Source organism: Triturus cristatus, chromosome 11 (genome assembly GCF_964204655.1).
Source record: "Triturus cristatus chromosome 11, aTriCri1.1, whole genome shotgun sequence".
Taxonomy (NCBI): Eukaryota; Metazoa; Chordata; class Amphibia; order Caudata; family Salamandridae; genus Triturus; species Triturus cristatus.
The window spans coordinates 1,158,747,169-1,158,760,341 of record NC_140594.1 but is presented as its reverse complement, the minus strand read 5'-3'; the positions used below and the strand labels follow the sequence as shown (position 1 = coordinate 1,158,760,341).

Here is a 13,173-nt window from a genome sequence, read left to right as displayed (position 1 = left end):
AAGAGTATTCAGAGCTCTCTCCGGGTCACAAACACAATCACACATCATTACAGGAGGCTTCCTGACTCTCTGTGCACAAGAGTAGTCAGAGCTCTCTCCGGGTCACAAACACAATCACACGTCATTACAGGAGGCTTCCTGACTCTCTGTGCACAACAGTATTCAGAGCTCTCTCCGGTTCACACACACAATCACACATCATTACAGGAGGCTTCCTGACTCTCTGTGCACAAGAGTATTCAGAGCACTCTCCGGGTCACAAACGCAATCACACATCATTACAGGAGGCTTCCTGACTCTCTGTGCACAAGAGTATTCAGAGCTCTCTCCGGGTCACAAACACAATCACACATCATTACAGGAGGCTTTCTGACTCTCTGTGCACAAGAGTATTCAGAGCTCTCTCCGGGTCACAAACACAATCACACATCATTACAGGAGGCTTCCTGACTCTCTGTGCACAAGAGTATTCAGAGCTCTCTCCGGGTCACAGACACAATCACACATCATTACAGGAGGCTTCCTGACTCTCTGTGCAGAACAGTATTCAGAGCTCTCTCCGGGCCCCAAACACAATCACACATCATTACAGGAGGCTTCCTGACTCTCTGTGCACAACAGTATTCAGAGCTCTCTCCGGGTCACAAACACAATCACACATCATTACAGGAGGCTTCCTGACTCTGTGCACAACAGTATTCAGAGCTCTCTGTGCACAGCAGTATTCAGAGCTCTCTCCGGTTCATAAACACAATCACACAGCATTACAGGAGGCTTCCTGACTCTCTGTGCACACGAGTATTCAGAGCTCTCTCCGGGTAACCAACACAATCACACATCATTACAGGAGGCTTCCTGACTCTCTGTGCACAAGAGTATTCAGAGCTCTCTCCGGGTCACAAACACAATCACACATCATTACAGGAGGCTTTCTGACTCTCTGTGCACAACTGTATTCAGAGCTCTCTCCGGGTCACAAACACAATCCCACATCACGGGTCACAAACACAATCCCACATCATTGCAGGACGCTTCCTGACTCTCTGTGCACAAGAGTATTCAGAGCTCTCTCTGGGTCACAAACACAATCACACATCATTACAGGAGGCTTCCTGACTCTCTGTGCACAAGAGTATTCAGAGCTCTCTCCGGGTCACAAACACAATCACACATCATTACAGGAGGCTTCCTGACTCTCTGTGCACAAGAGTATTCAGAGCTCTCTCCGGGTCACAAACACAATCACACATCATTACAGGAGGCTTCCTGACTCTCTGTGCACAAGAGTATTCAGAGCTCTCTCCGGGTCACAAACACAATTACACATCATTACAGGAGGCTTCCTGACTCTCTGTGCACAAGAGTATTCAGAGCTCTCTCCGGGTCACAAACACAATCACACATCATTACAGGAGGCTTCCTGACTCTCTGTGCACAAGAGTATTCAGAGCTCTCTCCGGGTCACAAACACAATCACACATCATTACAGGAGGCTTCCTGACTCTCTGTGCACAAGAGTATTCAGAGCTCTCTCCGGGTCACAAACACAATCACACATCATTACAGGAGGCTTCCTGACTCTCTGTGCACAAGAGTGTTCAGAGCTCTCTCTGGGTCACAAACACAATCACACATAATTACAGGAGGCTTTCTGACTCTCTGTGCAAAACAGTATTCAGAGCTCTCTTCGGGTCATAAACACAATCACACATCATTACAGGAGGCTTCCTGACTCTCTGTGCAGAACAGTATTCAGAGCTCTCTCCGGGTCCCAAACACAATCACACATCATTACAGGAGGCTTCCTGACTCTCTGTGCACAACAGTATTCAGAGCTATCTCCGGTTCACACACACAATCACACATCATTACAGGAGGCTTCCTGACTCTCTGTGCACAACAGTATTCAGAGCTCTCTTCGGGTCATAAACACAATCACACATCATTACAGGAGGCTTCCTGACTTTCTGTGCACAACAGTATTCAGAGCTCTCTCCGGTTCACACACACAATCACACATCATTACATGAGGCTTCCTCCCACGACTGGAGTGAATGAATGCTTCTAGAATGTATAACTGTTTCAGGTTTATTCTCAGAACATTGAGAGTGGTCCCCTCCTCCCAGGAGTGCTTGTGACATCATTTTGTGACTCTTGTTTCACACGTACCCATTCGTGCTCTTGCACACGTGGTCGATCATGTGCAAATGCACTCAAGGGATGTTTCTCCTGTTTTCTTCTCTTCAGAGACAGTGTTTTGTTCCCTCGGGGGACCCGTTCCCTACAACCCAGCACTACTGTCTGTATGGTTTCAGTCCATTCAGCCCCTGGCAGAGGGGGTTTAGACTGAGGGTGTGTCAGGAACAGCCACAAACACATATGTTGTTGTGAACAGTTGTTGTTGTGAACATGTGTGTGCATAAACCCCACTGTGCTTCAGTCCTTCAATGCCCTTTGCCCGCCCACTTGAGTATTTTTTGTCACACCAAATGGTTCATTTGAGACGACCCTTTCAGAAGTCGTGTTATTTCACGTTTGTTGAAATTAAAAATGTGTTTCACAATCGTAAAGATGTTTGTGCTACACATAAATATGCGATCAAGCCCTAGGATGCTTCTGCAAATTGTCTCTAACGAAGAACAATTCTATTAGTGTTAAATTTAGACTTGTGCTGCAAAAAATGCAGGAATGTTCAAGATTGACCAATTAATGTGAGAAATCAATAAACATTGCAACATTGCACGCCGATCATTTAGAGAAGACTAGAAAATAGTTTCCACAGATTACCAGACTAACATGTTACATTACTCAGCATTATTCACCATTAATCGTCATTATTTACCATTATTCACCATTAATCATCATTATTTACCATGATTCACCATTAATCGTCATTATTTACCATTATTCACCATTATTCACCATTAATCGTCATTATTCACCATTAATCGTCATTATTTACCATTATTCATAATTAATGGTCATTATTCACTATTAATCATCATTATTTACCATTATTCACCATTAATCGTCATTACTTACCATTATTCACCATTATTCACCATTAATCGTCATTATTCACCATTAACCATCATTATTTACCATTATTCACCAGTAATCGTCATTATTCACCATTAATCATCATTATTTACCATTATTCACCGTTAATCATCATTATTCACCATTAATCGTCATCATTTACCATTATTCACCATTATTCACCATTATTTACTACAGGCAGATATGATTTCCAACATGGCATACATACCTCCAGAACTTTGTAGAGTCCAGGAATGTTCGCAAAGATGAAGAAGAGGGTGAGGGCGAACTCGATGGCCAGCACACACAAGAACAGATCTGTGGAGACACAAAGAGAGGGTAGATGAACGGTGTGCTCAACATAAAAACATGTGAGTGACTCAAGTGATACCAGCGCTGTCAGTAGGAGTCAGTAACACACTGTGGGATTGCCACAAAACCCAACAAGTGATACCAGAGTACTGTCAGCAGGAGTCAGTAACACACTCTAGGTCACAGGCGCAGTGTGTCGGTTGGGGCGTAGCCCCCCCGCCCGCAGCTCCCTCAGCGTCTCTGAACTTAAGTAAACTGAATCAGTTTACTTAAGTTCAAAGACGCCGAGGGAGAACTAACAATCATGTCAGTCAGCATGATGTCGGACTGCCCACCCCCTTCAGAGTCTGAAGGGGGTGGGCGGTCCGGCGTCATGTTGACTGACATGATTGTCAGACCAGGAGCAACAGGCAGCAGCACACAAGTGCGCATGAGTGGGGACGGAGGGCGAATTTTTGCGCCGAGCCCAGTCAAGCGCACTAGTGTCTACTCTGGCTGGCGCATGCCCATTAGGAGAGCGAGGGTTGAGCAAAGGCTCAAACCTCGGTCTCCTAATGGGCAGGCGGGCGAGTAGTAACCGTGCCCTAAGCCAATCAGCGCCAGGATTGGCTGAGAACTTGCCAGTCCACTCCAGTGCCGTTCGTGAAGACGCCAAGGGGAGCAGAGGTGGTGCGGACCGGCCGTGAGGTATGTTTTCTGTTTTATTTAATTCCCCTGCTCATTGCTGTTGCGCGATTTATAGATTTCAAAAGTAAATACATTAATTTGCGTATTTCCGTTTTGATTTGTTTTAATTCCACACGACACTTGCAGCACCACTTAAATGTATTTTCCGAGGAGAGGTGTGTGTCTGTGCGCGCGTCAGTTTGTATGCGCGAGTGTATGTGTAAAATACATACAGAACATTTAATGGCTTTCTTTCACATAACACAGCTTTCTCTTGCCTGCGGGATGGGCGGGTAATAATTCCTCACCCGCGACCCCCCCCTCCCTTCGAGCATGCCAGTGGTCGCTGCTGTAACTGAGGCACACACTGTTCCCCCACTGCAAGTCATGGACGTTACATAAGTTAAAACGCCGCTGTCTAGGTTGGCCTGCATATGCACACACAAAAGTAAAGACTCCGAGAGCCCCTTTACGGAAACTAGGGGCATATTATCAAGACAGTCGATAAAATTATCGCCGCTTTAGCGGCAGAAAACTGCTGCTAAACCGGCGATAATGGGCATGATAATATGCTCTATGGAATTCCAATTGAAGCTCAGGTTAGATATCCTTCACATATAATTTTATCGCCTGTCTTGATAATATGCCCCTAATGCTTTCAGAAAAGCGACTACAGATCGTAAACATACATTTGTGTGAATCGAGATGCAAGTCAATGTCAGGTTAAATTGGGTATTTGGACCACCTGGGCACAACAGTTCTCACCTCTAATGCTGAATACAGTAATCGGCAGGAGAAGTTGACGAACATTTTCAAAGTGTTTCATATTGTGCCGAACCCCCCCCCGTGTGCAGAGTGTGTACCACCCCTTGAAAGGCCTGTGACTGAAAGTGGGTTTTCTGTGGTTATTTAAGTCCCACATTGAGGAACCGTGGAGATTAAAACATGTATTTTGCAGGTCATCGACATGTCTTTTTTCCCGGCTATGGCGTCAGCAGGGGAGTAAGTGGCGGAGACTCGTATTGTTTCAGAAGTGCTCCAGCAGTTCACGTGGGTGGCATTTCCGCCTAAGGCACTCTCCTTCTTGTTAACTGACAGCACACAGGCAAAGGATGTGACGTTACAAACAGCCTTGTTCAAGATGCATTGAAAACCAGAAACAAGGGGGCATGCCGAATAAACAGTTGCTTTCTGTAATGTTGCTATGTTCTGTAGGTGCTTGCTGTTATCCCCAAGGACTTGCTGGAGGCAGTGTAGAGGGTTATATATATATTTATTAAACAAATAAAGACTTCGCCTAGAGAGAGCGCCGGGCAACACGCTCCGATTGCTAGCTCTCGCGCCGCGCTCCTCGCGCATGCGCAGTAGCGTCCAATATGGCCGCTACTCGCATTGCTGCCCTGACGTAGTGCGCGTCAACTAGACCGCGACACTACATATCTCCCCCTTTTTATACCATCCAACACAGTGTACTCCAACCCGGGGGTCAGTCCATTTCATAGTCTCTAAACTTGGATGGTCTCACCACTGCTCGCCCCACCCGGGTGTGTCTTACCGGAGTGGTATGTCCTTCTCGGCCTCCTTCTGCGACCGGGCCTCCTCTCCTTCCTTCCGGAGTGCCCTGGCCCTCTCTCTCTCCTTTCTCACCGTCTTCCCGGGTCCTTTCCTCCATGGGCCCTCCATCCGGTATGTCTCTCTCTCCGTCCTGTTCTTCACTCCTGTTCTCTCCGCACTCTCCTTTGGACGTTCCTGCGTCCCTTGTCGCTCCTTCTGTCGGTGTTTCCCCTTCCGTGTCCTCCCTGGGCCATTGTAGGATTTTGTTGCACTTGGCCATGCGATCGTGGGACCACACATTTCCGTCACTGAGCAACGCTGCCCGGTCGTACACTTCTTCTACTCTTAGGGGTGGGGAGTACTTGCTTTCTCCCTTCCGCTTCAGAATTGACAGCTTCACTCTGATCCACTCCCCTTTTTCCAATACTGTCTCCTTCACCTTCCTGTTGCGGTTGTAGTGGTCCATGTAAATGCGTTGTGTCTTCTCCAGGTTGTGTTGTACCACCGCTGGAGACCATTTGCTGGTGATGGTCTTCTCCTGCCAAGCAACATTGTCTCTGGTGAAGGGTTGCCTTCCTCGCAGGATCTGGAAGGGGCTGTACCCCGTACCGGTGGGGGTGATGCGATATGCCCATATCGTACTTTGCACTTCTTTTTCCCAGTCTTTGCCCCTCGTGATGGCCGCTTGTATGGAGCTCATGAGCACCCTATTGAACCTTTCTACTTGTCCGTTACTGGCCGGATGATATATTGATGTGTGCCTAAGTAGGATGCCGTTCCTGTCAGCAAATTTGGTCCATTTGTCCGAGGTGAATTGGGGGCCATTGTCACTGATTATGGTCCTGGGTATGCCTTCCCTGAGGAACACTGCCTTGAGGAAGCGCAGTATCTCATCCGTGTCCATGACCTCTTGGATGTGTACCTCTGGCCACTTTGAGTACCTGTCCACTAACACACAGAGGTATTTAGGTATCCCCTGATCATCCAGTATAGGCTCTAAGATGTCCACTGCCACCTCTTCCCATGGGTTACTGGGACTCGTGAACTTCCCTAGAGGCGGCCTCATTGCTTCAGTATCTTGTCCGCTCCTTGGCACTGCACGCAGTCTCTCACTTGCCTCTCTACTTGCATATCCATTCCTGGCCACCAGTAAGTCTGTTTGGTCCTGGCCTTCGTCTTCACAATTCCCAGGTGTCCTTCGTGTATTATGGAGAGCAGATCCGGTATTATGTTCTCCGGTGGTACCACTCTGTTTCCTCTGTATACGAACACCCCGTCGTTCCCCACTGACAGCTCTTCTCTGACCTCGTAGAACTGCCGGACCTTGGGTCTCTGTCGTCTCCGCTACGGCCACCCTCGTACTATGTACATCTTGATGTCGTCCATGTCTTCATCCGCCGCATACGCGTCTTTCCACTCCTGTCTACTGATGGCTTTTTCCGGGTCGTCTGTCAGGGCTACCATCTCGTCTTCGTCTTCCGTGCTGTTGGAGGCACTTTCCATCGCTGACGCCCTGCTGAGGTAATCTGCAATCTTGTTTCTCGAGCCCGGTATGTACTCCACGTCGTACCGATACTCCATGAGTTTCAGCGTCATCTTCGCAATCTGGGGTGTGGCACTGGCATGGCCGTCGGATGTCAAAACCTTCACTAGGGGTTTGTGATCCGTCTTCACTTGAAATCTTGTGCCCCACAGGAACTGACGGTACTTCCCCATGGCCCATACCACGGCCAGCATCTCTTTTTCGATCACGCTGAACTTTTGTTCTGGTGACGTCAAAGTCCTGGACGCGAAGCTGATCGTCTCTGTCCCTCCTTCTGGTCTTTCTTGCATGAGCACCGCTCCTAACCCTTTGTCACTCGCGTCCGTCATCAATATGGATCGCCCCTGAGGATCGTACCCATGCAGCGGGATCGCTTGGCTGATCTCCCGTTTCACCATGTCGAACTCTTCCTGCGTCTCTTCCGTCCACACAAACGCCGTCTTGTCCCTCGTGAGTTGCCTCATGTGGTGCGTTTTCGTGGCGAAGTGTTGGACGAACTTGCTGTAGTATTCCGCCATCCCTAAAAATGACCGTACTTCTTCCTTGGAGGTGGGCGGGGGTGCATCGCAGATGGCCTTCACGTTCCCTTTCTTCGGTGTTATCCCCTGCGCTCCTATCTCGTGCCCCAGGTATGTGACTGATGTCATCCCAAAATGACATTTCTCCCATTCTGCCGTCAGGCCGTTTTCCTCCAGGATCTTCAATACCTCTCCCAGCTTCTTGTCGTGGTCTTCCAGCTCTGTCCCCATTACTAGGATGTCGTCCTGGAAGTATTGCACTCCCTCTATGCCCTTGAATAGGCGGGCCATCAGCTTCTGGAACACCGCTGCTGCCGAAGCTAGACCGAAGGGCATGCGGCAGAACTGGTAACATCCAAACGGCTTGATGAATGACGTCAGTTTCTTGCTCGTGGGATGCAGCACTACCTGGTGGTACGCCGATTGTAGGTCGATAGTGGAGAACCATTTCATGCCTTTCGTGCGGGCCAACATTTCCTCTATGCGTGGTAAGGGGAATTTTTCTACCACGATGCACTTGTTTAACTCCCTGAGGTCCACACATAGACGCACCTTGCCTGACGGTTTCATGGCCACTACCAGAGGCGCCAACCACTCCGTGCTGTCGATGGGTTCGATGATTCCCCCGTCCTCCAGCCGGTGTAGTTCCTGTTGTACCGCCTCTCTCACTGCGATCGGTATGTTCCTTACTTTGTGCGCTACAGGGCGGACGTTTTCCTTAAGGACGATCTTGTGGGAGAATTTCTCGAGTTTTACGATTGTGCCGCCAAAAACTTTCGGGTGTCCACTCCGCCATTTCTCCGCCGTCGACTCATCTCCGTCCGGGGTTACCATCACTTGGGTGTCCCCTCCGGGGTTCAGCTGTACGCCCAACTCTCCTTGGTCCATCCATCCCAGTACTGCAGGTCCCTTCTCCGCAACATACAGTTTGCAGTGGGCGCTTCGTTCTTTGAACTGGAACAGTAGCTTCCTGAACCCTACCATCGGGATAGGTTCCCCTGTGTAGGTGACTGGTCGTATGTCGGGTGGTTCTAGATGGGTGCCCAAGGTGGGTTTGAACCTCTCGTTCCACACCAATCTTTGGACGATCGTGTAAGGAGACCCCGAATCCGCCACTATGGTGATTCCTACTCCTCCAATGATCATGTCACACTGGGGCTTGCGCGATCTCCTCCCATCGATGCCCAGCACCTGGTCCTCCACACACAGTACTTCATCGTCTTCCTCCTGACCCTCTACTTCTTCTCCTGCGTCTTGCGCCACGAATTTCACCGCGTGCTGTCTCCCTTTCCTTCGACATACTTTCTCGTAGTGGCCGACCAGGCCGCAGAACGCACACTTGGCTCTGAAGGCGGGGCACCGTTTGTCGTGCGCTGCGTGGCTCGAGCTTCCACATCTGTAGCACCTCACCGTTTCTCCTTTGTCTTGCTTCCACGTTTGTCCTGGTTTTCCTTTCCCTTTGGGTGTTCCTCTGTACTCCCCAGGCGCTGTTTTTCCTCGTCCGTACTGGTCCGCGTCATCCACCTTATTGACTGCGAGTCTTGGGGCTTGGTCTCTCTTTGCGGCCTCTGCACAGCGCTTGGTCAGTTCTGCCCTTTTCACTATGGCGATCACGTCTTTCAGCGTCGCATCTCCACTCGCCCACAGTTTATCTTGCACCGTCTTGCTGGTCGTATGCATTACGATTTGGTCCTTAATGAATTCTTCCTGTAGCGCTCCATACTTGCACGTTATCGCAAGTTTCCGCAGTGCCGCCACGTAGTCGTCTATCGTTTTCTATCGTGTGTGGTAAATAAAATATTACGCTCTCAGACTTTTAAGTATATAAATAAGATCATGCATAAAGCAAGAGGCTGAGTCTGTGGTATCAGATTCATAAAGGGATTTATTCCAATAACTCGAGTCAAAGGGAGAATATTTCCATCACCAAAAAAGGATCTGGAAGGGACTCAAAAGTATTCTCAATATTCTCAAAACATTATTCACAGAGTACAGTATATATACATTTCTCAATTGTACGTAAGCAAGAGAGCAAGAGAGAATGAGATAAGAGCATGTGGGCGTGTAAGTAGGCGTGAAGGTGGGCGTCCATGTGGGCGTCCACTTGATGATAATGGGTAATTTGTCATGTGTGGGTGGATACCTGGAGGGGGTTGCGTGATCTGCTGGAATTGTACTGGAACTTTGCCTTACTTGTGCTCAACTAGAGTATGACGTGTAACTGACGTGGGGAGGGTTGCTATGCAACCGAACAAGTCTGGAAGTGAGGCCTTCAGTTAGTGAGGCCTTCAGTGTCAAGACGACCAGCACATCTTGTATTATCTGATATCCGATGTCTGGAGCAGGGACTGATTTGTGACATAGGTTGCTCATCACCAAGAGCCGATGTGGCATCTATTTCTTCATTTACTTCATTTACTGCAGAAGCCTTACATGGGGGCTATGGGCTTTTTACTGACGTGAGCTTTGCAATCTCACAAAGAGAGACAGTAGGGCTGGGCTCCCTCCTTGCAGATGGGCGCGTTCATTCCTCCTTCACCAGGCAAGAATGTGGTTTCAGTAAGAGTAAGCAGATAACCGTGCTCAATACTGTCTCAGTACCTTGTGACAGGGCCCCTTTGGCTGAGGCCCAAGTGTGCAAGGCCAAGGATACGTAGCTGTAGCTTTCAGAGCGTTCTGAGGCATGAAAAGCTTGATGGCAGAATCAGGGCCTACTTGCCTGGACTGTAAAATGGCATAAGTGAACCATATAAAGCCGGTAGCCTTTCATACTTAGGAATGGAATATCCGGCCTATTCATGGCGGATCTGACAGAGGACATGTTGACGGTGGACGCACATGTGTTTGCGTCTTCATAACTGGAACTGGAGGGAACATACATGTACTTGTGATTCATACATGAAACCGTTGGGGTCCAAGATAGGGGACATAACTGATCAGAAAAATCCATATTTCCACATTCCCTCCTTGTCCCCTACTTGCCCGTTAAGAGATATCAATCTTCATCAATCCATTGATCTGTTCATATAACATCATTTGTTCTTCTTTCTTCTTCCGTGACGAATGAAATCTTGGTGGTGGAATACACGATGTGGCACACAGACCACAGATCGCTGGTCCACATTGTAGACATAGACAGCAACTGAATAGTATGAGAAGGCCAATACCTAGGAAAGATAGGACCTTCCATCCAAAGGTAGATAATACACTCCAAAACCAACCGGACCAAGTCCAGGTGCCTGGATTCTGGTGTATCTGGCTTACAATCTTATGAAGGCGAGTTATGGCTTTATATACAGATGGCAAATTTTCTGGTATGAAAAATGCAACAGCTTGATTTGATGACCCTACAAGCTCCGCCCCTATCGGCCAGGATAACGTCAAGGACAAGACTATTTTGAAGCACAACAATCCGCATAGCAGACTGCTCTTCTGTTAAATTGCCTAAGGCGGAAATAGTTTCGTTCACTACTGCTTCAAGGGTTCTGGTTAATCTACGTATCAGCTTACTATTGGTAACTGTACCTATATAGGGAAAGAAACCTTTATTGAAATCTGTGTATTTTTCCCATGCTGTTTCAGTGTAATCGACAATTGGGAGATCTCTCTGCTGTCTATTGTGTACTAAATGAGTATTTCTATGATAATCAGGAGGAGCTAGGAAAACAGGTGGTAGGAGGAATGCTATGTAACAGGTACCATCCCAATCTAGAGGTAGGCGTATATATGCGGTCTGGCCACATATAAAGTAGGAATGACGAGAAGCTCTAAATGTAGACTTGCCTTGATCACTGAATTTTATTACAGTGGTGCATTTACTATGGCCCATGTGTATGGAGCCATTCTTTCTTATACATAATTCCCCTTTTACTGGGAATACGGACATGGCGGGCAAGATTGGTGTAGCTTCAGATTCAACATTCAGGATCATGAGGTTAAGTGTAAAATTACCTAATCCATATACTTCATTTCTTAGATCAGTTCCTGTTCTTTTGGGAAGTCCCTCCTTGTTAGGGTAGCAGACTTTAAGCAAAAACTAAATTCAGGTTTCCCCATACCCAGTTGTCTTGATAAACTGCGGAATTCGAATCTAGGGAATTAATCAAACTAAACCATGCTCCACAGTTATAGTTCTGATAGGGGGGGAGTCGGCCACAGACCCAGCAGTCTGTAGCATTGCTAGTCTGATGTGAATGGTGCAGCATCTGAATAAAGGTATTGTTGCGTAAGGCAAGTCGATATGATAGCTCATAGGATGGCAGATCACTAAATGTGTGCTTTATGGTATCATTAGTGGAGGAGTACAAGAGTGAGGCAATAGGAGGAAAAATAGCATGTAGTATTAAGCTGATACATATTATCGTGATGCACATCTTGCTCTTTGTTTTTAATATTATAGTCCAAGATCTTATGCAAGCCAGAATACATGTTCAACCGCTTCACCACCTAGTGGACTTAATTGATCAAACGGGTTCTGACTTTTTTTTAGATCTAAGTTTAGCTTTGTGGAAACTGCTGGGGAGTCTCCTCTAGAAAATGGTGTTCAAAATCCAAAATTCAAGTTCAAAGTCTTTTTCCTTTGTAAAAGAGTGGTGAAGGTGCACTTTGACTTTAACGGCCGTCCCCGTGGTCCAGAGCACTGACTTTGGCGCCTTCCATCCAGGAGCGATGGAGTATTCTTTGACCTGGGTGTTGTCAGGGAAGGCGGCAGCAACCTGCGAACAACAAGAGAGTAGTGCAGACATCAAGGAAGCCAGGTAATCTGTCAGCATGTTATTATCTTTTAGGCATTGGAGTGCCCCACATATTTGGTGGTCTACCAAAGACCACTTCATAGGGAGATAAGCCTGTTCTAGAATGAGCTACAATTCGCATGTAAAAGAGGGCAACCGGCAGGGCTACCATCCAATCTATACCTATGTCTTTCTACAAGGCCTGCTGCTTCAGGATGTCGCACACAATGGAATTTCCAGGTATACCCTAACAGAAGGGACACCTGCTTCATTAGTACCAGGACATATTTGTAACCTCTACATCTGTTTATTTGGATATAATCCATTTGGAGCACTTCAAAAGGGTGGTCAGGTGGATGGAATCCACCTTGTTCCATCAGAATGTCTTTACCTGCATTGAATTGGCAACAGATCATACATGTTCTGACCTTTTGTTTCGCTGCTGCACGCAGGTGCTTGTTGAACCATATATTCTGTAAGCTATCTATCATTTCTTTCTCTCCTAAGTGTGCAGGACTATGTGCGGTATTTATGATTATTTGTACCATTGAGTCAGAAAGAAACCATGTGGATTTGCCCTTATTCATCCAACCCTGATCAGTCAGTACCCCTCCTTGTTCCGACCATTTCTTTAATTCGTCCATAGTAGCATGTGTCTGTATGTCTTGTACATCCTTGGAAGGATCCCTAACTGTCATGGCTTTGGACACTTATTGAACCTGTAACTTTGTCATGTCTAGTGGGGTCTGAGCTGTCTGTTTAGCTGTTCGGTCTGCCAGATCATTGCCTTGGGAAATGGTATCTGTGG

At 47.5% G+C, this 13,173-nt stretch overlaps 1 protein-coding gene across 1 annotated transcript in view; it reads right to left on the bottom strand.

Annotated features, from left to right (window-relative positions):
- The window catches only part of LOC146788633 (putative cation-transporting ATPase 13A4), a 235,098-nt gene that overhangs the window by 15,235 nt on the left and 206,690 nt on the right, over positions 1 to 13,173 (bottom strand). Inside the window, exon 28 of the mRNA XM_085635818.1 lies at positions 3,269 to 3,357. Coding sequence (XP_085491944.1) covers positions 3,269 to 3,357 — 89 coding nt within the window. The remainder of the gene's footprint in view (positions 1 to 3,268; positions 3,358 to 13,173) is intronic.